The 24,608-nt window shown below is 39.9% G+C and overlaps 3 protein-coding genes across 3 annotated transcripts; all 3 read left to right on the top strand.

Annotated features, from left to right (window-relative positions):
• Window positions 1-863: 863 nt before the first annotated feature.
• LOC137592725 (betaine--homocysteine S-methyltransferase 1-like) lies at window positions 864-5,469 on the top strand. The gene is made up of 8 exons (XM_068311076.1): window positions 864-965; window positions 1,483-1,615; window positions 1,740-1,852; window positions 1,967-2,158; window positions 2,232-2,379; window positions 2,469-2,651; window positions 3,339-3,567; window positions 5,135-5,469. The coding sequence occupies exons 1-8, from the start codon at window positions 948-950 to the stop codon at window positions 5,235-5,237; spliced, it is 1,119 nt and encodes a 372-aa protein (XP_068167177.1). The 5' UTR covers window positions 864-947; the 3' UTR covers window positions 5,238-5,469.
• Window positions 5,470-8,086: 2,617 nt separating this feature from the next.
• Window positions 8,087-11,043, top strand: LOC137592798 (betaine--homocysteine S-methyltransferase 1-like). Its single transcript, XM_068311211.1, has 8 exons — window positions 8,087-8,104; window positions 8,755-8,887; window positions 9,254-9,366; window positions 9,472-9,663; window positions 9,869-10,016; window positions 10,101-10,283; window positions 10,531-10,759; window positions 10,918-11,043. Exons 1-8 carry the CDS (start codon window positions 8,087-8,089, stop codon window positions 11,000-11,002), a joined length of 1,101 nt encoding a protein of 366 aa, XP_068167312.1. The 3' UTR covers window positions 11,003-11,043.
• Window positions 11,044-12,408: 1,365 nt separating this feature from the next.
• LOC137592600 (junction-mediating and -regulatory protein-like) lies at window positions 12,409-23,835 on the top strand. The gene is made up of 10 exons (XM_068310869.1): window positions 12,409-13,729; window positions 16,441-16,614; window positions 20,150-20,300; window positions 20,879-21,048; window positions 21,152-21,317; window positions 21,439-21,608; window positions 22,527-22,601; window positions 22,687-22,782; window positions 22,879-23,419; window positions 23,516-23,835. The coding sequence occupies exons 1-10, from the start codon at window positions 12,932-12,934 to the stop codon at window positions 23,821-23,823; spliced, it is 2,649 nt and encodes an 882-aa protein (XP_068166970.1). The 5' UTR covers window positions 12,409-12,931; the 3' UTR covers window positions 23,824-23,835.
• The last annotated feature ends 773 nt before the right edge of the window (window positions 23,836-24,608 follow it).

Here is a 24,608-nt window from a genome sequence, read left to right as displayed (position 1 = left end):
TGCCTCTTGGTGTCCTCCCAGATGGACATGTCTGAAACACCTCCACAGGAAGGCGTCCATGCGGCATCCTGACTAGATGCCCGATCCATCTCAGCTGGCTCCGCTAAATAAAGAAGAGCAATGGCCCAGCCATCCTATGGAAAACATGAATTTCATTGGACAGCTCATCAGGCTGCAATTTGTCAAAAAAACAAAACAGAAGGGTGATGTTTGTTTGTTTTTAATCATGAAAAAATAAGCCACCAACCTAATTATTTTTTAGGTTAGTGGTAGACCTTATGAACCTGAGGATGGCAAGAGGACCGCAGTCCATTTGCCTAATGCAAACGGACTGCAAAACATAACATAAACGCCCCATAGATTAACATTTCACACATCAGGTCAAAATAACTCAGCGAATATAAGACAAAATGAACCTTCTGTTTATCCTCTGTTCATTTCATTTTCTCTTTTTTTAATTACCAATGCTAATTTATATGTATGGAGCAAAATTGTTATTATGTATACACTATATTTATGTGTATGGGGACATTTGCGAAATTCAGAACTGCCGACATTGCAGGACAGGTTCAAAGTAATTCCAGTAAAGTAGACTATAGGATTTCTGTAAGAAAACTGTTACAACCTGCTCTGTTATTTCAAATATTTTTAAATGACTGATAGGGTTGTCCTCACAGGGATCACATTCATTCAGCAGAGGAAGAACTAAAAAAACAGAGGGGAGATGATCCCTCCCTCTGCCCCAACAACTTAAACCCTCATGAGAGGTGGTGCATGTGGGAGTGTACAGTAGACAGGCGGCAGCCAATGAGATAGCACAAAACTACTTTGGTAAGTGAGTGTCTCAAAGTAAAAAACAGGAGTGGCACTTGTCGGAGAAAGACAGTTAGTGAACTCAAACAAGGTTTTGGAACCTAAATTGAAAAATAGCCAGAATATTATCAAGAATGGAGAGCAAGAGGAGGGTAAGTCAAACAAAACTGTACTACTAATCGCAAAATCAGCAGATTAAAAAGGTGACTCTATTGATTTATTAATCGATCGCAATGTTACTGTAAAGTAATTCATGTTACTGTTAAGTAGATCCTATAATATCACCACCACTTCTTCTTTCAATGAGAAACTAGTGTTTTGAGTTAATAATATTTATCACAGAAAATTAAATGTGAAAACACGTATCATACTATTACATATCATACTTGGATATGTAAGAAAGTATTTTGCGTTGGAGAGCCTCCAGGGGTTTAGATAAAAGGCTTGCTTGAACAATAGCAAGATAAAGATGTCCCATGGAGCAGTGGCCAATTAAAATCCTCATTTTGAAGACTTGTTTTTTTAAACACATGTTTAAAAAAACATCACTAAACTATAGGCTGACAATTACAATGTGTTGAAATGCTATTGGATTTGATTGAACGTTATGAGACTCTAGTAGCCCACAGACTTCGGAACAAAAGTTCATGATGACATGCCTGTTTTCAGGGTATATTGGAGAGACTAGATGCCGGGGAGGTGGTTGTAGGAGATGGAGGTTATGTGATACAACTGGAGCGACGAGGCTACGTGAAAGGTGGGCACTGGACACCTGAAGCAGCTGTTGAACATCCTGAAGCAGGTATGAGCCTGTCCATCGTTTGGTGAGCATAACTGCTGGGGTGGTGGTCAAAGCAAAGATATCTTACTAAACAATTGATTATCTATTACGTCTGTAAGGCTTCTCCATTCTGTCTCTCTGTCAGTGCGACAGTTGCACAGGGAGTTCTTGAGATCGGGATCCAATGTTATTCAGACATTCACTTTCTACTGCAGTGAAGATAAGCTGGAGCTCAGTGGAAATGTCACCGACATCACTGTTCGTAAAAAAAATATTGATTGTCATGTTAGAAAATAAACACTGTAGTTTCATTTCACTGTGATATTTGTACGTCAGTCTGGCATGACAACAATCTTTTCTCATCTGATCCAGGGATCCCAGATCAATGACGCTGCCTGTGACATCGCCAGGGAGGTAGCCGATGAGGGTGACGCATTGGTTGCTGGAGGTGTGTCTCAGACTCCATGCTATCTGGAGACTCACAATGAGACTCAGGTCAAGGCCATTTTTAAGAAGCAGATGGACGACTTCCTGAAAAAAGACATTGATTTCTTTATAGCAGAGGTATGACTAGTAAGAAAAAACATGCAATGATTGTAACATGCTTAAATGTATAGATTGACTTTGTTTTCTGTAGTTTTTTGCCCATGTAGAGGAGGCCGTGTGGGCAGTGGAGGTGCTGAAGACCAGCGGTAAACCAGTGGCTGTGACGTTGTGCATGAATCCTAATGGAGATAAACATGGAATCCCACCTGGCCAATGTGCTGTCAAGCTGGCCCAAGCCGGTACACTTACCATCTATGATATGGTATTTTAAGTAAACAATTTGACATCCTGGTCCAGCTCTAAAACATGTTTACGTGTCCATGTACAGGAGCTGACATTGTTGGAGTGAATTGCCACTTGGACCCTTGGGCATGCCTTCGTTCAGTGAAGTCAATGAAAGAGGGGTTAGAGACAGTTGGTCTCAAAGTACATCTAATGGTGCAACCCCTGGGTTTTCACACACCAGACTGTAGTGGTGATGGATACTCCTCCCTACCAGAGTTCCCTTTTGGTTAGCACCTTTTTTTTTTTTTCAAAATAAATAAAAAATGCTTTACCCAATGCTTTACCGTAAATTAGATCTTTAGGTCCAAATGACACAACCAGGAAACTGCTATATGCCTTATGGTGACATGAACAGTCTGAGAGTTGTTTGCTTGCTGTTGTTGTCTGTCAGTAGGATTACACATTTTAATGATTTCCCGAACAAAATGCGTAACCAAACAGAAATAATACTCTCTGGAATGTTCCATTCATGATTCAAGATGGATTACTGGGCTGGCTGTTCATATCATCATATGCTTAAATATAATGAGTGTGTTTTACAAGCTGTGGTTACTGTTTTTTCTCACCATCACATTCACTCTCCAAGCATCTCCTGTATGTGTGTATTTTTTTTTACAAAGCATTCGCTACGGTTTGGTGCTGATTCAGATAGTGACCTAGGACATTTCCCTATTGCAACATAGGGTGTTTTTCCAACATTTTCTCTGAGGTGATAGAAAATACATTTATGTATCTATGACTGTGTATAGTGCAGTGAAAATCCAAACGATAATCGTGCGTGTGTGTGTGCATGCATGTGTGCATTTGTGTGTGTGTATATGTGTGTGTTCATCATTTACTTTTGACTTTATATGAAATTCATGGCTTAAAAATACACCCAGGCTTAATAGTTTACTCTCCACTCTTGCCTCAGCAATGGAGCCCAGAGTACTAACCCGATGGGACGTCCATAAATACGCCAGAGAGGCGTACAATGCTGGAATTCGCTACATTGGTGGCTGCTGTGGATTTGAGCCCTATCATATCCGGGCTATAGCAGAAGAGCTGGCTGCAGAGAGGGGCTTCCTCCCACCATCTTCAGAGAAGCATGGACTCTGGGGAGATGCCCTGAAGACACATTACATACCCTGCGTCAGAGCCAGGTAAGACTGAGCAGAGGGATGCCATTGAACAAAAACATTAAGCTGCATTTGTGTGTGTGTGTATGTGTGTGTGTGTGTGTGTGTGTGTGTGTGTGTGTGTGTGTGTGTGTGTGTGTGTGTGTGTGTGTGTGTGTGTGTGTGTGTGTGTGTGTGTGTGTGTGTGTCTGTGTCTGTGTCTGTGTCTGTGGGTGCATGTGGGTATGTGTGTGAATGGGTGTGTTTGAGGTATTATAGTTCTGGATTAGATCTGTCTGCAGATGACATACAGGAGTTGAGGGCATTGACAAGTGAATAAAGTTTTGATACGAAGACAAAAAAAAAAAAAAAGAACAGGAAAAGATATTTGTCAAGAACTAAAGACACAACCCTAGGCATTTATCTCATAACACAAGTATATAATTGCTGTCATTACACACCACTATTATCACCATCATCACACACGCATACACGCACAAGCACACCCATACACACACATACCCACATGCACCCACAGACACACACACACACACACACACAAACACACAAACACACACACACACACACACACACACACACACACACACACACACACACACACACACACACACACACACACACACACACACACACACACACACACACACACACATGTGCACATACATCCTTTGTTCATATGTCCTGCTTAGTATGAAGTTATTATGAAGCTTATTATGAACACCAGACCTTCGACATAATAGGTACAGAAAAGGATGTTGATCAGAGAATCATTTCTGACTTCATTACATTCCGCTTCAAAGCAGTGAGGTATTGTAATTGTCAGTGTCTGTCTGGTCGTTCATCCGTTACTCCACCAAATATCTTTGCAACCATTGCAGATAGAAAGATGAAACAAAAAGGTCATTACTCGGGCGGCAAAGCGGATGAAAAAGAGATGATGACCTTGACCTTGAGAAAACTAGGCCAAGGTCAAATTTCAACTTTTGTACTAATCACCCATTTTTGGAAGACAGTCACATGATACCGTCTGCCATTCTATTGGCTGACGGCATCTGGAAGTGAGCTCTGTCCTGTGAGTGAGTCTTGGACTTCCATGACACACTAAAGTCCTGTAAACAGTCGATAAGGGTGTGGGAAAGGTAATGAAGATAGAAGGGGGTTTAATATCAGTATGGGTAGGGTTCATAAAAGTTTAAATTACCATAAATAATAAAATAAATAGTTTGTTGCTCTATTGCGGAATTCATTAATCGTGTGTCGTTCCTGGAACGCATTAACCACGAGGAACGATAGCACACTTGTATACCTTTTTAGGTGTAAATCTCTGAAACCTGAGTATATATAATCACAAAACAAAAAGCAACATTTTCAGGAAGCCAGAGGCACAAAAATGTGTAGGTCAGAGAAAAATGTTGAATTCAGGGGTGTCACCGGATGTTGCAGTCTCTGTTGTATTTCCAGTCATTTGATGTTGGGATGATGTGGTGGTAAAAAAAAAAAGCAGACAACACAAGTGGAAAACAGAAACAGAAAATGTATGTTCCTGCTCTGCACAATTGCTCTTCTTAAACTAATTGCCAAATTCTTTTAGGGCTAACAGAAAGTACTGGGAAAACCTTTCACCTGCATGTGGTCGTCCCAATTGCCCTTCCAAGAACATCTCACAAACATCTCAATCTTACACAAAAACATAGTCTCCTTGTGTGCATGGATTATAGACCAATATCAGAAAGTTTTTTTCTGTAACTGCATGCACAGTTAATCTCAATCTCAATCTCAATCTCAATCTCAATCTCAAATCTCAATTTTATTACATTAAAAAAGTTCCAAGTCACAACACTTTTTGACTCAGTAAACTTGTGGTAACCTTTTATTGGTTGTTATGATGTGCTGCTGAACATTTGATTATTAGAATAAACATGTTGATGAACCATTGTCTTGTTTTTTTCTATTTACTAGATAGAGTGGACTCATCTTACCACTTGAATTTATTTGTGAAACCAAGACCCACACATGTCTGCTAATTAAAAGAGTACCTCAGCGCCACATAATGAATTTATTGCTGATGGATCACTTCTTTACATTTGGTGAGAGCATTATCAAATAGATAAAGAAATAGAATTTATTTAATTAGTTCTTTCATACATTGGGTCAATCATTTGTTCATTTATTCATTTTGAAAAATTAAATAATTTTCCAACTTCAAAGGAATTTCTGACATGTCATTCACTATATGAAGAAAGTACAGTAAATGGATTTCATATTTCTTTGAACATACTTTATCCTAGTTGATTAGATGTGTGTTTTCAAGTAGTTATCATTGAAGCAGAGGTTCCAGTTAATAAAGGATCTCTACACTTTCAGCAAAGGACTTGTGCGGAATTCCCACACTGAAACACGGTGTACAGATCTGTAAACCTTGTATGCCCCAAAATATCCAGATGTATGAATCTATTTATTCATCCAAGCACATTTTCAATGTACATTCCAATCGATTTGGAATTAAGTGCACATGACCCTGTCCAAACCACAATTTAAATATGTAAACCATCTTTAAACCAGCCCGGCACCTGAGATTCCCCTCTCTGCACAAGCATGCAATATAAAAAAAAACAAAAAACTCCACCCAGCACAAAAAAGCAAAGCCAATATCCACATACACCTGCACAGAGTGTTTTCTAAACCATTTGTGTTAAACCAAATCCTCTTGCCATATTGACATGATTGGCTCTTATCCATGATCCTTAAACCTAATTAGACCATCTTCCACATTGTGGAAATCAATAACAATCTTTTCAAGTTTGTGTCAAATACAGTAAGACTGTTAAGCTGTTCAGAATTTAAGTTCTTAGGACCTTATATTAACCTAAAAACAAATTAGTTCTGTTACTTATTTTTTCATTAGGAAAGTTTTTTTTTCTTGACAAATCTCACCCTTTCCTTAACAATTTTTTATTGACAATTCTAAAGTGTACAGAACTGATACGGTAGGTAAAGGAGGAGGGATTGCTTTATACGTCAAATTAAAGTTCATTGGTTCAGTCTCTTTGTCAGTCAGTAAAGCTAAAGACTTTGATATCCTGGTTAGTGGCTGTATCAAATAACTCTGGGTGGCTGCTACCGACCCGCATCGCTCCAAAAAAGTCTTTCAAATCCTTATCAGATATTCTACATGAATATCATGAGTAAAAACCATTTTTCATTTTTAAAAAGCAGCTCATTTCTAGCTAAAAAAAAGCTAAACTTAGAGCTAGGATCCCAGGGGGCCCAGCTCTCCCCAAGAGGAAGATGACATGGACTGCCTTTGGAGGGTTTGAGCCGTTCTGGATCTCCTTCCTGCTGAGGCCTGTCTATGAAACCCTCCCTACTCCTGTGAACCTGTACAGGTGGAGAATGAGAGATGACCCGATGTGCTGAGCTGGGTACGTGTGGGCAAGTTGTTTGCTCTCCTAAATGTACAAGTCAGTGCAATCTTCACTGCACTGGGCAGCATACACTACATTGCTTTGTTTGTGTAATTGTGTTTTGTCCTAAGGAGGACCAGCTTCTATCTTGTGTTACCAGTTTTGAAATGTATTGGAATATTGTCTTTATTGAAAATTCCTTTGACTATTTCTGAAACAACAGCAATGTAGGGGATGACAATGGGTTTCCATTTGTCTTCCCTCTCTTCTTCATTGTTTCTTTTACTTGTTGGATCTGTTGGTCTTGATAAATGCCCTGTTAGGAAAACCATGTCTTAAGACCATTCCAGATGTGTTTCTGTTCCTTGACCTTTCCTTGAGTTCTGGTAGGTATATTTTCTTGTAAAAGTTTCCTCCTTACTGCCCTAACTGATTCTATGGTTGGAATATAAGTGAGAGTAAGGTGACATCATAGCAGACCATGGTTTAATCCAGGTCAAATTTTATTTCCTTTATATTCCCAAAGGAATAATAACAACTCCTAACGAAACTTATTGTCTTTGTTGTATCGGTTATATCGGTTTGTTGTTTTCTAGTCCAACAGGAGTTTAAGTATCTGGACTCTCTCACAGTCGGTTAGAACTGAAGAAGCCTCTTGGATTAGACCAACCAACCTTAAGCAAGTCCAGCTGAATCTTTTCTTTTTTCATTCTTTTTGATTTATTTTGATCTTTATGACTGAGAATCTACACAGACAAGGGTGTGTGTGTGTGTGTTTGTGTGTGTGTGTGTGTGTGTGTGTGTGTGTGTGTGTGTGTGTGTGTGTGTGTGTGTTGTGGTTCAGGGTCAAAACACTCAATGATTGTTGGTAACAATCTGATGACACAACCATGTGACAAACAGCTTCAGTCATTGCATAAGGAGATCAGAGGACACTGAAGGAAAAGAATCCTAGGAAATATCCAACCACCGCTATATTTTTCATTGGCTGAAAGTTGGCAGAGGGTGAGACTTCTCTGCCCTTAAGTAGCGGTCACCTCTACTGCAACTTACCTGTCCGTTCTTATGCTTGAATCTGCTCTCTCGCTGTTATTGTAGTTTTTTCCAAGCGTTGTGAAATTGCCAGGAGATTGTCAAGGATGGAGAGCAATAAAAAGGTAAAGTAACAAACATATATGACCAACAGTGCTACATTTATAACAGAAATTAATTCAGTTCACAACTGTCAAAATTATTTTATCCGCATGTTATTTCCTTTTCCGCATGTTCTCTTTAACAAGGCAGATTGAGCAGGATTTTTCAATTTATTCATGTCTCATATAATTCTGGAACCTCAAATGACATTTCAACTACTAAGGCACAGATAATGATTGATGCATTCCACACTTATTCATGTTTTAATCTTTACACAGAACTTCGTTATATATCTACAGTGTCATGTCTTAACTCCACACTTGTTGTTGTTTTTTTTCTCTGATATGATTGCGTTCGGCAATAAGGGGAGAGTGAGAATGACAGTTTATGAAGAGAAGGAGTTGTGGGTTACAGTGAAGAGCTAATAAAGTTTTTTTCCAGTTAATTGGAATTGGCTGTATTTTATACACATAATAAAACAAAATAATATTCAGAAAAAAGTGATATCAAAGTTTATTACAAATATAATTCCACATGACTGACACCAATGAGACCTTCTGCTTTGTGTCTTGTTAAGTCACAGCAATCAACAAAACAAAACACTCCTGTCTTTACCTGTATAATCTTTTTTATAATAAATATTACAAGGCTCTGATGGCATGCCTGCTCTTAGGGTATATTGGAGAGACTTGATGCCGGGGAAGTGGTTGTAGGAGATGGAGGTTATGTGATACAACTAGAGCGCCGAGGCTACGTGAAGGCTGGACAGTGGACTCCTGAAGCTGCGGTTGAACATCCTGAAGCAGGTATGAGTCTACAAAGACTTGCAAAAGTATTCATATCCCTTAAACTTTTTCAAGTTTTGTCACCTTATGAGCACAGACATAAATATATTTTATTGGAATTTTAAGTGTAAGACCAATACAAAGAGTTACATAATTGTGAAGCACAAAGAAAATTGTGCAAGATTTGAATTAATTTTCTCTATTCTGTCTCTCTGTCTATCAATTAATGCTTCCTCCATTCTATCTCCATTGTATAGGCACTTGTATGTGTATAATAAGGCACATATGCGTGTAAAAAATGTGCATGTGTTGAGTGTGAAGATTTTCCCAGCTGTGTGATAAATGAGTAATCTTCTTCTTTTTACTGTTCTTCTTCCCTTCTGTCAGTGCGACAGTTGCATAAGGAATTTTTAAGAGCAGGAGCCAATGTTCTTCAGACTTTCACCTTCTACTGCAGCGAAGATAAGCTGGAGCTAAGTGGAAATGTCACCGACATCACTGTTAGTAAAAAATGCTCTTAGTCTCTATTTTTTTATTTCTGTTGTATGACAAAAAGTTGAACCTATATTTCTAGCTTCATATCAGTTTATTCTCACCTGATCCAGGGATCCCAGATCAATGACGCTGCTTGTGACCTCGCCAGGGAGGTAGCCAATGAAGGCAATGCATTGGTTGCTGGAGGTGTGTCTCAGACTCCATGCTATCTGGAGACTCACAATGAGACAAAGGTCAAGGCCATTTTTAAAAAACAGATGGATGACTTCTTGAAGAAAGACATTGATTTCTTTATCGCAGAGGTATGACTAGAGAGAGAGAGAGAGAAAATTATAACTGAGCCTAATATCTTTGTCATTTTTTGATAGAAACATAGTCTGAAACAAAAAAAAATGCTTTGCTCATTGTGGGCAAACAATTTAACATCTGTTCATATAAGAGTTTTTATTATTTTTGCTGGAAATTTTTCAGCAAAATCATAATACATGCATATATATTTTTCTGCAGTTCTTTGAATATGTGGAAGAGGCTACATGGGCAGTGGAGGTGCTGAAGACCAGCAACAAACCAGTCGGTGCAACACTGTGTATCTCACCTTTTGGGGACATGCATGGAGTTCCACCTGGAGAGTGTGCTGTCAGACTGGTCAAAGCTGGTACACTGACCTTCTGTCATATGGCAACTCTAGTTAAATTTTTTTATCCATAATCTAGATGTGTTTTTTTGTGTTTATCCACAGGAGCTGACATTGTTGGAATAAACTGCCACTTGGATCCACTGACATGTATTCGTACAGTGAAATTGATGAAAGAAGGATTAGAGAAAGCTGGTCTCAAAGCACATCTTATGGTCCAGCCACTAGGCCTTCACACTCCTGAATGTTGTCACACTGGATACATCAGCCTACCAGAGTTCCCTTTTGGTCAGAATTTTTTTAAGTACTTAAAGAATAAAACTGAAAAATGTACGATGGGTTGCAAACTTTTTTCGTACACTGTATTTGAAGGAAGCATTAGTGCAAAGCTCCTGTCTTGGTAGTTTTTAAAAACAATCGCTCTGTAAGCACAGAATGCCAAAAGTGCATTATATAAATCCAATCACTTATACAGGTTGATGAGAAGATCTAAGTGACAAAATTCCTAGACTAACATCTTCCACTCTCCCCTCAGCAATGGAGAGCAGATCAGTTACTCGCTGGGACATCCATAAATATGCCAGAGAGGCGTACAATGCTGGAATTCGCTACATTGGTGGCTGCTGCGGATTTGAGGCCTACCATATACGAGCTATAGCAGAAGAACTGGCTGCAGAGAGAGGCTTCCTCCCACCATCTTCAGAGAAGCATGGACTTTGGGGAGCTGCTCTGAAGATGCATACGAAACCCTGGGTCAGAGCCAGGTAAGACTGAGCAGAAACAATTTGTACTCTTTTCAGATTAAATCAAGACATTTCAAAGACTATTATGAAGAATATTTTATAGAGTACAGTATATGTCACATTTCTGCTTTGAATAAGTGTTGACTGACCATTGACTTATCTACTAAACTTTGTCCAAGGGCTTGCCGGGAGTACTGGGAAAACCTGTTACCGGCTACAGGACGTCCCACATGTCCTTCTATGGCCACACCACAGAATGAATGAGAGGGAGGATTACGAATAGCAATCTTCAAACATACCAACACAATCACCTGTTCACAATTGTTTAAATAATAGAATACAACTACTGTACGCTGAATACGTTTTTGGATTACAATTTTCCCTTTTTCCCTAGTTTTTAATTTATTATATTAAATTTGGTGATTTAAAAAAAAAAAAATTCTACAGTCCCCCCCCAACACACACACACACACACACACACACACACACACACACACACACACACACACACACACACACACACACACACACACACTCTTAGTAATGTTGATGATGCTCTTCAAGAATATTACCCAGTGTGCCACCTGCTACCTGCATTTGTGGGAAAACACAGAACAGGGACATAGTTTGATAAAATATGATATGATATGATATTATTTGTCACGAAAGCCATACATAGTGGACATGAAATTGAATGTAAATATTTTTATGTCAAAATTATATTTGTATTTCATAAAAAATTCTAGTAATAAAGAACAATTGGATAATAATTTCAAATCCGGAATTTTATTTTAAATTTCAGTACTTCTCAAGCATAGCCTATTTTTCTTAACTCACAAATTATGGAGAACCTTTTTTAAGGTTATTTTATGTCTTTCATGATAAGGTCATCATTGTTTAGTATGGCTGTGTGTAACAACTGTTTTTTTAAAGTATACGTTACATAAATTGTGCCATCTCTACATTTAAAATTTTACAGAGGATTTGTGTTTTGTTTGCTGTGTGTTGGAAGAAGACAATCAAATACGTATACCTTCATCAGTACAATTTTCCTCTCAATGAATGCCCCCAATAAATCAGAATTTAGTAATTTTTTTGTCTCATCTCTGAAAAGGAGTACATTTATTGTTGTTTTCCTGCTAACAGACAAAGAAAAACACCAGTAAAACATCTTACATTTTGTTACACCATAGGCCTAATAGTTCCATTCAATATTCATTTCTCCTTCAACTTTTTAAATTGCTTATAGCATTATAGTAGTTGGCTGATATATGGAGAATATGATTGAAGACATTTCAAAACAGGCTTTGCACCAAATTGTCTGTTCTGCTTTGCTCTCAAGTCTGCAGCAACTCTCTTTTCTATACTTTATTTATTTACATTTTGCAAACACAAGAAGAAACTACACAGACATTCAGTACACAACACCATGTAGATAGCAAATACATTAATAAAACAAACAACACAGTTCATTGATAGCAGCGTCGACTGCTGCAGTTACTCTGCAACTCAACTGTTACGTCACCACGTTGTTACTGACGTACCCTGTTCAGAGTGAATGTTGAGGATGCTGCCTTTAAAGCACATCGGACATTTTTATTACTTTCTCCAAAAAAACAAAAAAAAAACAGGTTCTAATCTTGGCTGCATTTAAATATACTGCGGATTAATTCAGAATCAAATCCAATTAATTAAAATGAACAAATCGACAAACATTGATAGAAACAAACGATAAAGCTAATACAAACTTAGACCTGCGTCGCTTTTTTTTCTGTTGAAGGGCAAAATTCCGTACAGCACTGGAAGACAGCATTGGTATTTTGCTGTTCTCCCTGGGCAGACGATGGAAAGAACATGGGATTGTTATTGTGGATGCTAACGCTAATAATGAGTTGGATAAAAGCCGCTTGTCAAGCGTATTTATGGCCCCAGTCGGTTCTTTTCGGACGATGTGCGCGGCTTCTGGATCCAACTCGTAGTTCATGATGAGGACTGGAGATTAGAAATGTCATCGGGCCACTGCAGCTTCATCCCGTTGAGAGGAGGATGATTTCCCCTCCGGCAGCACGTCCTCGACCAGACAACCGTCCGTGGTAAACACCGTTTTCTTCCACTCACAACGCCTCGTGGTCCCAACGTGACTTTTGTTGGTACGAGTTCCGTTATATTTTGTCTCGGCATCACTTTTCAGAGATGTCCTTCACCATGGAGGATAATTTGGAGTCGGGGTGGGTGGCTGTGCGTCCGAACGCGTTTGAAGAGAAGGAGAAACATAAATTTGTGTTCATCGTCGCCTGGAATGAGGTGGAGGGTAAATTTGCGATTACCTGTCATAACAGGACGGTTCAGAGGAGAGGCTTTGGGAGGGACTCTGTGGTGGAGGCGGCCAGCCTGGATAGGGACAAAACAAAATGGCCCAAAAGTCTCAAGAGGGATCGGAGCCCCGACAGGAGAGGCAGAGATGCTGCAGATGGAGACTGTAGCCCGAAAACTAAACCAGATCCAGATACTGTGACTGAATGTGCAGAATCCCCCCTCAGCCCCGACATTGAGGTGCTGACACCACCAACAGAGGATCAGCTGTCCCCATCACTGGCCGGTCTGGACCTGGAGGAGCTGGATCATCTGGGCCGGGAGGACTGCAGCTGGGCCGGCCTCTTCTCCTTCCAGGACCTCCGGGCCATTCACCAGCAGCTGTTCTCGGTGAATTCCGACCTGGAGTTCTGCCTCCCGTTGTTTCCAGAGGAACCAGCGGGGATGTGGACGGTGCTGTTCGGCGCGGCGGAAGTACCCGAGGCCGAAATGGATGAGCTTTGCTCCCGGTTACAGTTGTACCTCGGCCACGCTCTTGATACGTGCGGATGGAAGATTCTTTCGCAGGTTCTGTTCACGGAAAACGACGATCCGGATGAGTACTATGAGAGTCTGAGCGAGCTGAGGCAGGCCGGGTATGAGGAGACGCTGAACCGAGCAACAAAACACCTGCAAGAGGTGAGTTTTTATCCCCCCTCCATCTCCTTGACTACCGGGGGGAGCCATCCATCACTTCTCTCTCTTAAAGTCGGACTTAAGCATTTGCTTAATGCAACTACTGGGCCATCAAAATCACAGAGGGATTTCTATTTTTAACAGGGAATTATGTTTATATAAGTGAAAAAAGATAGTTTAGTGCAAGATAACAAGATTCCCCAAGGAGTCCAGACATTGGTGGTGGTGGTGGTGGTGGTGGTGGCTCATAACCCTGCAGAGATGAGGCTGCTGAAAGGATTACAACCTGCAAACTTGGTTTGTGATCGGGATGTGAAGGGTATGTGTAACCATGATAAGAAAGACCTAGAGGCTCATAGAGTTATATTTGAAGTGGAAAGTCAGCATAGAATGAGCATGTCAGTATTTGAAAGCCAGGATGATATATGAAACAAAGTGTGTCCTAAGTGTGCAAAGGGAAAGACTTTCTGACTTAGGTTTGAGAGACTGTAAAAGACTGTAATCAATCATATCCACAACAATTCAGATACGAAAAGATCCACAAGAATGAATGAAACTTATCATGTGACTGCTATTTGAAATGAACAAATATTACTTTAAATTCACATTTCCTGTTTTCTTATTGGGAAATTTTAATAAGGTGAATATTTCAGATGAAATCTATACAGACAACTCCTGGTTAATTGTGTGCGTGTTAATGCATCTGATAGGTAGATTTGTATTTTCCTAAATGTATATCATGTAGACCAGACACTATGAACAAACTTCAAAAACGTTTTGACTTGACAGAGTGGGGACATAATCCAGACACCATCTACCATAATATAGACCTACTTCCTTTTCACACCAACTGTAATTTGTGATTGATTATCTGCTCTTAATATAAACAGACACGGCACCACTTACTAGCTCTCATTGTGTTCAAATAGTCAAAGGCATTAATTTAATGTAAGCTTGACTTAGAGATACAGTGCAAGAAGTTCTCTGAGACATGAAAACATTGCTCTTTAGGATTGTACATTGGCAGTGTATAAATAACACTTTTGTTTATTCCACACATTATCGAGTAAATATCTTTAAAATGTATGTAGTATGTACCAATAAAAAAATTTGTTTAAAGGTATTTCTATTAAATATATAGAGAGAGGGAGTGCTCAGGCACATATAACGAATAAATACTGGATAACCACTAGGAGAAAGAAAGAAAGAAAAAGAAACACTGACACCACAGGACAGGACATACCACAAGACATACACTACACTAACAAACACATACAGCACTAACACGACATATACTAAACTAAAATATAAATGTTATTAACCGGAAAAGAAAGTAAAAATGGAGAGAGCAGGAGGCCCACATGGTGGGTAAGGTACACCCTTTTAACATTGTAAGTCATATCATCATCTATTGTCACAACATTAGATGTTGTTTGTCCGTTATTTAGTCCACTAAATGTCTTCGCAATCGTTGCAGATAGAAAGATGAAACAAAAAGTAAATGAGATGATGAACTTGAGAAAAGTAGGTCAGGGTAAAATCGTAACCTTTGTACACTCAGGAACCGGATAAGATAGAAAGACGAGGGAGAAGGCCAGTGTGAGTAAGACCATAGATCAAAGCTAGTGCTCTGATCAGTGACAGTAGGTCAGAGCACTAGCTTTGATCTTTGACCTATGCAAGTAGGTCAGGGTAAAATTTTAAGTTCAGCGGTGTCGCGGGATGTTGCAGTCTGTGACTGCCTTGGTTCTTGTTTACAACTGTAAAAGTGTTTGCAGTGTGAATGGTAGCTTTTATTGGTATTATTTTTGTTTAAGATCATTTTATCTTCATGTCAGTTTATCACAATTATAACATAAATAGAAGAAAACATTAAAAAATAGGTTTAAGTGTACAGTTGTAAGGTCACAATGAAATAACTTTACTGACACTATTCCGCTTGGTCAATCACACACCAGACACGAAATAATTTACTGTCACACAGAGTTTTTCCTCTGCTCCTTTGCACCTCTTCTTTATGCCCGCCACTTAGTGATATTTTAATGTACACCGATGGACATTCATACAACACTAATTGTACTCACCTTTTTATTATTGTAATGCTCTGTAGTTTATTTAAATTAAATCTAATGTAGTGCCGGCTTGCACACACGCACGCACGCACGCACACACACACACACACACACACACACACACACACACACACACACACACACACACACACACACACACAAACATCCTGGCCTATTGATCTTCCCACTCCATTTGAGGCCTGAGCTAATGGCTATTTCAGTGCTTGCTGCTAGCTAGCAGGATTGTTCAGTCTGGCAAAAATGTGTGCATATTGATCTTATTCTCAACAGCAGAAAGGACTCTGCTCAGTCAGCCACGGTCTACTTTCAGATATACTCCTATTCACAGTTATATGAAGCATCTTTTTAGTCCCACAGTGAGGTGCATGTTTCCATTCACTACTGAGTGACCCTAAAGGTTATATTGACTGGTGAATCCACTCTGGAATTCACATGAAAGGCCTTTTGACATTGCAAATGTATCTCACTGATACATGGGTGAGAACCAAGTGGAAACCCCTTCTCGAATAAATAATCTTCTCATTGCATACTTACTTTCATTTGCAGGTTTATACAAATTCTGATATTTTGAAAGTCTTTTGAATGTTGAAAATTAAATGATGACCTCCCTATGTCATGCAGCTGCTGGAGAAGCACAAGTCAATGGACAGTATGGTGGAGCTGCTGGAGCTTTATGAAGAGGAAGATCAGGCCTATGGAGGCCTGCTGGAGGCCTCCACACAGCTGTACCAGTACTTACTGCAACCCTTCAGAGATATGAGGGAACTAGCAATGCTTCGCAGACAGCAGATCAAGGTAAAGATTTGCAGTGATTTCCATTCCGTAGGTTTTCCTGCAAACAAAAGAAACAAACACAGGTTTGATCAAAATCAAAATGCAATTAATGTTTTGTGTGACCACTCTTTTATTCAAAACAGCATCACTTGCATAAAGTCAGGGATTTTCTTGGATCATAGTCAGATGTTTGATTAATCAGTGCTAACTATCATTTTCATAAGTAGGTTGAAACACGTCAGTCTTAAAATTGAATGAGGGACAGCAAAATTCTTCTACCAAGATGAGATTGTCAAAGACAGTTTCATTTCACTGGTCATCATGGCAAGACTGAGCACAGTAACAATGCAAAAGGTAGACCCTGTATCAGGAAGGCAAAGATTTCAGAGTAGATTAAGGTTTCAAGGGCTCTTCTATTTCTCCTGCAGAAGCACAAAGAACAGGCAGAAACAGACATTGAGGATCATAGACTCAGCGGTAGATTGAGGGAACGTCTTTCAACAGATGATAGACTCATTATGCTTATGTCACTTTGAAATCAGAAGATGTCCCACAGTGCGATCAGCTCAGAACTAACAGAAACCAGTGGGACATAGGTAGACCTGAATTTATATTCCCAATGTTGAAACAACTCAACTGTGCAGATGAAAGGGAAATTGGCAACAGGTGCTCTGGACTGATGAGACAAAATATGACATAGTTGGCTGCAGCATTTTTGTCGGCTAAAGGACTGGAGAGCAGTTCAGTAATGAGTGTCTCATGCAACAATGAAGTGCTGCATTTCTACAAATGGTGTAGCGGATTTGGTCAGGATTAATGCTGTCATCAATGCTGAGAAGTACAGGCAGATATTTATCCATCATGTAATACCATCAGCGAGATGTCTTAATGGCCACAAATTCATTTTGCAGCAAGACAAGTACCTCAAACATGCAGCCAATGTCAGCATGTTTGAGGTCATTGTTTTACTTTATCTTCAACATAAAGTAAAACATGGAGTCCTAGAAATGATGATATGGTCCCACAGAGCTCTGATCTCAACATCATCATCATCATCATCATCATCATCATCATCATCATCATCATCATCATCATCATTATCATCATTGGTGATCTGGGATCATCTGGGATTACATGAAGACATAGAAGGATGCGAGGCAGCCGGCGTCCATAGATGTGGAGTTACTTCAAAAACTGTGTGCAAGTGCGCGTCACTCCAAATATTGATTTAGTTTATATTTTTCTTCTGTAGGCACATTTTTCTTGTTGTAGGTCCAGAAAAATAAACATTTACATTTTATATACACTCCCTTTTCTGTGTAATCATGTGTTCAGGGATTTGCCAAACTATTTCCCTTACCTCTTTTCATGAGGAGAACTGTCAGAATACTGCACTAGATTACAATTCAAATTAAAACATATTCTGACACATTATCTTCTGATCCACAGAAGTAAATGAGAAAGCTTTTGTCTATTGAGTGGTTACTATGGAGAAATTGACAAAGACCGTTTTATTTGTGAAAATAAATTAGATACAAAACAGTAAAACACCATTGGATCTGGCATACCTTATTGAACAAAATCTATTAATACGCTGAGATAAAGAAATAAGATATGGAGATAATGGATGCTCTAGTGGTGTGTCCTTAATTTCCCTGCATTTCTTTTTTTATTAGATACTTACTCACAGTATTAGCACCTGTTGACCCAGGTGTGTGTGTGTGTATTTGTAACCTACATCATCTTTTACTGAAAAAGTATGCAGTGGTGTATAAGATAGCTGCCACTGTTTTGCTCTAGGCACTTTTCTCATTTCCAGATTAGAAAAACAAGTCAAAGCATGTTGTATGTGCATTCTCCTTGTTCCAATTGTAAAGCCTATGCTTATTTCTGTCTGGCATACTTCCAAAAGCAAGTTTTTACAGCTTTTCATCAAATTATCAAATGGCTTGACTTGTAGACACTCTAGTGTGATTTTAAAAAATCTGCTTTAGTTTTAGTTTAAATAGAACAAGTCTATGTGGTTTACAGTATGTTGGTGTAGTTTTTAAAAAAAAGTATTTAAGGTTATCTCATGCCACTTCCCAACCAGTCTGCCTGAGGGAGACAGAGAGGTGGTGAAGCGTGAGACCGACTGACACACAGAAATGTACTGCAACAACAATAACATTAACTCCAATAGATTCTGTAAATATAGGTATGTTCGTATATTTTTCAAACTATTTTAACTTCAATTGTGCTTTACACCAATTTCATTATAAGTATTTTAAAATTAATTGATTTATATCACATATACTTCTGTTTTTGAAATTTTCAAGGGAAGTTTTTATAACTTTGCCAAAGGTGGTAAATAGGTTACTACCTAAATGTAATGATGTCCATCCAAATCACCTGACAGACTTCAGTGACGTTTCACACATACTGTGTGGGGCCCTAAATGCATGCAAGCTTATTGTATACTGTATTTTCATGCGCTTTTGAACTTGATTTTCATGTTGGTCTTCTCCCTGTCACTGTGTTTGTTGCCATGGACACTAATTTACTAGTTTTGTTTGCTCGCCTTCAACATTTTAGAATTTTAATGGAGCACATCGACTTTTTTTAATGTGTCCTTCTTGGCTATAAGTGATCATCTCATGAAACGTGACTTTCATGATTGAACAAATTCATATTTTGATATACATAGCAGAGAACAGGAGCAATATAGTGTTTATATTGTACAGCCCAAATTGATATTCTTGTGTCACTAATTTACAATTTTCGTGTGTTATTTTGACTTTTTAAAAAATTTCTACCAAAACACTATTCTTGCTGTATAATGTTTATTGTTTTCATGATGTATTGTACAGAAATGAAATCTGCACATGAAATGCAATCAAATGCAAATATACAAGATGTGTAGGAATGTGGAAAAAGCCAAAGAACTGAGCATAGGTAACCTGACAACAGGACATTGCAGTGGTAAATGATACCTGTGGACTGCTGATTGGTGCATTGGTGTGCAGTGAGGTGACTTAAGGTCAGACTGGAATGGATCTCTTTCCTGAAAGCTTTGCTGATCATTTCCCCTTTTTGTGTCTTTTATTTTCTACTTGGGACCTCTAGAATTAGATTTTTCTGTTTGTCTTTCAACGCTCATCAGCACAGACTGCGATAAAAAAGACGGTTACAGTTATAAATTACAGACTATATGAATGTCTATGTTCAGTTTAATGGATAATAGCACTTCTGTAATAAGGTTGAAATTAAGTTAGTAAAAAAAAAAAATCTTCTTAATGTATGCAGGTGCTTTTGACTCCATGTAGGGCGTTTGGACACAATGCTACCTTTTGTCAGTGATTCCTTGTATAGGGCTATAGCTCCCTCTTGAGGCCTGTGTGGTGAAGGCAGAGAGCTCTGTGTCCCAGTGTACATACTCTATTTGAAACGGTTTTTTGGAAAAATTGTATTCAATTACAGTATTTCTGTGAACTCAAGCTTTTTCAGGATTAAATTTATAACTGACTTCTGTTGTTTTTTTTAATCTTGCTGATGAAAATATGTTAATTCTCAACAGATTTCATTGGAGAATGACTATTATGGCCCAAGACGAATTGAAGCTCTAAAAAAGGAGGACATTGACTGGCAGAAGAAGGCCCAGGATTCAGTCCTCAACATACAGGAGTTTACTGTAAAGTACTTTGAGATCACAGCCAAAGCCCAGAAAGGTAGAGTGTGCCATCACTGTCACTATCACTTCTAATGATGAGTCAATAAATCAACAGAGGAATGGATTTGAACAGTCTCGCGCACACACATGCACACACTGGAACCGTAGGTCTGCTATTGAGCTGTGTGTGGTTGTGAACACCATGGATAATGTGGTTTGGTATTCATGAAGCAGTGTAGGCCACTACGCTTTCACAGGGACAGGAAGGAACAAGGACAACTTATTGATCAAACTGCTCTGCCAGCAAAGTGTCTGGGCGGGGTTGCTACACAATGTGTCCCCTGCTTATCCAGTCATTTCCCTTCAGGGCTCAAACTTACTAATAAAAATTCTTATGTATTAAAAGCTATATTAGTAGCTATAAACAGAAACTTTAATGAATGTAATGTCTAAATGTGGACAGTAGATGTCTCTCTTTACTTAACAGTAATAAATCTTATCTCATGCGATACTGAATTCATGTTCTAAAGAAAAACATGTCTGATCACTGTATCAGAGGAGAAAATGATTTGACATGCTGGGAAGTCATTATCCGGTGAGCTTTAACAACATACTGACTTCTGTGTGTATGTTTAGGGGTGTATGACCGTATGAAGTTGGACCAGCGCAAGTTTGGTAAATCTTCATGGACAGCTGCGGTGGAGCGCATGGAAAGACTCCGTTACTCTGTTGCAAAAGAAACTCTGCAGCTCCAGAGAGCCAGGGAGATTTGTCTGGACCAGAGGAAACACACATTAAAAGAGGAGGTGCATTCAGAATCCTTACAACCAATCAAAGCATGTCTGAAGTACAGAATATGTACACACTCATGCACATTCTTGGTTTGTAACTTACTTTCTGTCGCCTCAGATGCAGAGTCTGTGCAGTGGGCAGGATGCCATGACCCTATTAGACCACATGGAGACACAGTACTATGAGCTCCAGCTCCAGCTGTATGACATCCAGGCTGAAATACTACAGTGTGAAGAGCTGCTTCTCACTGCCCAGCTTGACAGCATTCGTAGACAGATGGCAGGTACTTTAGCAGAATTTACTTTTTACTTTTATTTAGAATTTAGATGTAAAATGATGCAAAAGATTTGTACTCGTGTGTCCATATACACTGTATATATATATTTATTTACATGGGTTTTCAGAGCATCAGGATGAGGTAGTGTACTATGACACTGTTGAAAGTGCAGATGATATGGCAGAGGATGATACTACGGAGAGAGAAGAGCTACGCAGACTTCAGGTCAGCGCACTACAGCTAGAAGCAAGAAGAGGCCGCATCACTGCCAAGAGCTCCTACTTGAAGAACAAGAGGGTGGGTACACCTCACTCATTCTTGTTTTTATTCCTGACTTGCAACTATTAGTGTATACCACCATATCCAAACAGGTGTGCAGCTTAAAACTGACTCGCTTAACTCATCATTTTTACATACTCAGCCTAAAACATCTGAACATGTAATATCCTTTCAGAGGTTGGGTACTGAAAGACCTCCTGCAGCTTTAACTTTCCAGAAGGGCACCACTAGGTGACTTTTCACTGCAGCTGTTATTTGGTTGGCCGAAAGCAACACCTTTAAATTTCACAAGCTCCTTAGCCCTCAAACTGCAGCAACAAATCAGTCCAGGCCACCAAATAAGAGGATTTATGTGATTAAATACTAGCCAGCGGGGGCCGATGGCCCCAGCCTGCTCCTATGGAGTAAGGAGCAGGAAGCCAATCTAGCAACTCACCAAAAAGTTCTTTGTACTACAACAGTAAAGGGCTTCAGCTGGTCCATATGAACACAACAGGTTCTTTATCTATATCCTCACCTGTTAAGAGGGGTGTCTCTCGAAGTTATTTATTCAGACGTCATCTTCACTTCATACATTTACAAGCCTGTATGCGTTCAATGCCACTATCCATCCTGTGGCACATCTCACCCTGAATGTGGGACCCAGTTAGCGTGTGGCAATCTGTCTTGAGTGTAAACTCGTCTGGCAGTTCAGCTTTCGATTCATCCCATAGTGAGAAACCGTACCAAAAGTTTGAGAGGAAACTTACAACGGCCGTCCTGTTTCTCTTTCTTAATGAATTGTGATATTGAATTTCTGAAGGTGATAATGAGGAACCTACCCCATAGTTTGATACCGCATTCATGATTATGTCTGCAACTTGAGGTTTTTTGTTGGTATTATTTAAGCAGGATGTGCATTGGTGAGCTGATGTTTTATCTCTTTATTTTCTGCAGGAGATCTGTGTTTCTAATCACATCCAGAAACAGCGGAAATGTCAAACCTTCCTCAAGGACTCAATATCCCAGCAGGTCTGACAGGTTGATACTTTTTCTTATAACAATGTGACTTTATATGCATAAAGCTCAATCATCCTCCAATCTTCAAACTTTTCAGCTGAGAATGGAAGATGAGGACGATAAGGAAAGGAAGAACAGCAGAGTAAGTGAGGAGAGACAGAGAACTCTGGACAGGTTACGCACTTTTAAGCAGGTATGTGACCTCCTCTTACTGTGGGCATCACATTTTTAATTTTTGTCTCAATGATTAACTTGCAGCCCTCTCTCTCCTTCCTTCACCATTCTGTAGAGGTACCCGGGTCAAGTGATCCTGAAATCCACTCGACTTCGCGTGTCCCACACCAGAAGGAGAGACCGTAGAAAAGGTGCTGAAATGGGAAACGTAACCGAGAGGGAGGAGAGCATGGAGTCTGTTTGTGGCCAGAGGCAGATCCAGCCCATGTGTCTAAGTACCAGCGTGCAGACAGACCCAAGCTCCACACTCACCACTCAGCCTGTGAGGTCCTGCGCGGTATCCCTTCCTCCGCTACCTGTGCCGACTTCTGCAGACTCCTCCTGCTCTCCTTGCTCCCTGTCCTCATTACTGGGATCTCCCATCTCCCCTCCTCCTCCACCTCCCCCTCCACCTCCTTTGCCGACAAGGGAAGACTTGTCTCCCTCAGAGAGCCCTGGTCTTCATGTGCAGAAGGATGAGTGTAAGAGCGTAGAAGAAGAGCTCTCTTTCGCTCCGCTCGGCCCATTCATCCCTCGCTTCTTTGACAGCAGCCAACTTGTAAGTGCCCGGAAAAAACTGAGGAAGACTCCAGGGTTTGACTCCCACAGCAGAAGAGGTACTGGAACTGTTTCATATCATTTTAACCTCTATTAGATTTGCCCGTTAATTACACTAGCCAGTCAGAGTCTGTGTTCTGTCTTTACATGTGCAGTGAACTCGCCAATGGATGAGGTGCTGGCCTCCTTGAAAAGGGGCAGCTTCCAACTACGGAAGGTCGACCAGCGGGTCCTACCTCCTACCAAGACTGATGATGACCCCAACAACATCCTGGTTCAGATTCGCAAAGGTGTTAAACTGAGGTGCGTCCCCAGGAAAGACAGAAAGGACCACGGAGAGCTCCCAACATCCACTGACCCTCTGACAAGGAGCATCCATGAGGCTCTGCGCCGCATTAAAGAGGCCTCACCAGAGTCTGACTCGGATGACGACGGTCTGGCAGGCCCTGACTGGGACAGCTAGGGTTCAAGGCTGAGATGCAACGAACAATACACACACAGATACCGTGTTGTACTTCAAACACTGTAATGCACTGCAGCGTGAGGTGCTGTGCTGTACTGACAGCACACACACAAAACTAAACACGCTGGTACTTAATCCCTCATTCTTAAGCACACAGGGCCTGAATCATACTGAATATCACCAACTTACCAAATCCTCCAAATGTTCAACCTGCACATTTTCTATTTCACACCACATTGACCATCAAGACATAATTTATGTTTTTATTTTCAACTTACATGTATTTTACTATGGTTTGTCGTCCTGTGCTGTAATCACATTGTGATTTTGCCATATTTGTTTGTTTTTTAGAGTTTTCCATTTCTACTATTCAACCCTTCCCCACTGGCCCTTTGTAGATACCATTAACAATGCAACCATAGGGAAAGCTATTACTGCTGTGAGCTCTGTGATTTTTTTACACTCACTTAATATTATTAGAATACTATTAGAAATCTGTAACTGTAACAGAAGGATATACTTTGTATGGTGTGTAACTTGGGATCATGTGGGAGAGAAAAACTACTTGAAGATCTCACTGGACTAGATTTACAGTCCAGACTGTAAAGGTTACACCATCAAACATCTCCACTGACACTTTTTTCTCCACAGCTGCGCTTTGCCTGAGCCACACTATGTCCTTTCACCTGTGAGTCATCTGACACTCTTCAAAATGTTTAGCCTGTCATGCCAAATTTGTGACCCTCCTCTGCTCATCATCATCATCTCCCTTTGACTCTCGACCT

Source organism: Antennarius striatus, chromosome 3 (genome assembly GCF_040054535.1).
Source record: "Antennarius striatus isolate MH-2024 chromosome 3, ASM4005453v1, whole genome shotgun sequence".
NCBI lineage: Eukaryota > Metazoa > Chordata > Actinopteri > Lophiiformes > Antennariidae > Antennarius > Antennarius striatus.
This window is presented reverse-complemented; position numbering and strand designations above follow the sequence as displayed.

Excerpts from the sequence above, each read along its gene's own strand:
- LOC137592725 (XM_068311076.1), top strand. Across the intron at positions 1,853-1,966 it reads GAAATGTCACCGACATCACT|GGATCCCAGATCAATGACGC; the intron begins GTTCGTAAAAAA and ends CATCTGATCCAG. Across the intron at positions 2,159-2,231 it reads TTGATTTCTTTATAGCAGAG|TTTTTTGCCCATGTAGAGGA; the intron begins GTATGACTAGTA and ends TGTTTTCTGTAG.
- LOC137592798 (XM_068311211.1), top strand. Across the intron at positions 8,888-9,253 it reads GGTTGAACATCCTGAAGCAG|TGCGACAGTTGCATAAGGAA; the intron begins GTATGAGTCTAC and ends CCCTTCTGTCAG. Across the intron at positions 9,664-9,868 it reads TTGATTTCTTTATCGCAGAG|TTCTTTGAATATGTGGAAGA; the intron begins GTATGACTAGAG and ends ATTTTTCTGCAG.
- LOC137592600 (XM_068310869.1), top strand. The coding sequence starts at position 12,932 with ATGTCCTTCACCATGGAGGATAATTTGGAGTCGGGGTGGGTGGCTGTG. Across the intron at positions 21,318-21,438 it reads CATTCGTAGACAGATGGCAG|AGCATCAGGATGAGGTAGTG; the intron begins GTACTTTAGCAG and ends ATGGGTTTTCAG. Across the intron at positions 21,609-22,526 it reads CCTACTTGAAGAACAAGAGG|GAGATCTGTGTTTCTAATCA; the intron begins GTGGGTACACCT and ends TATTTTCTGCAG.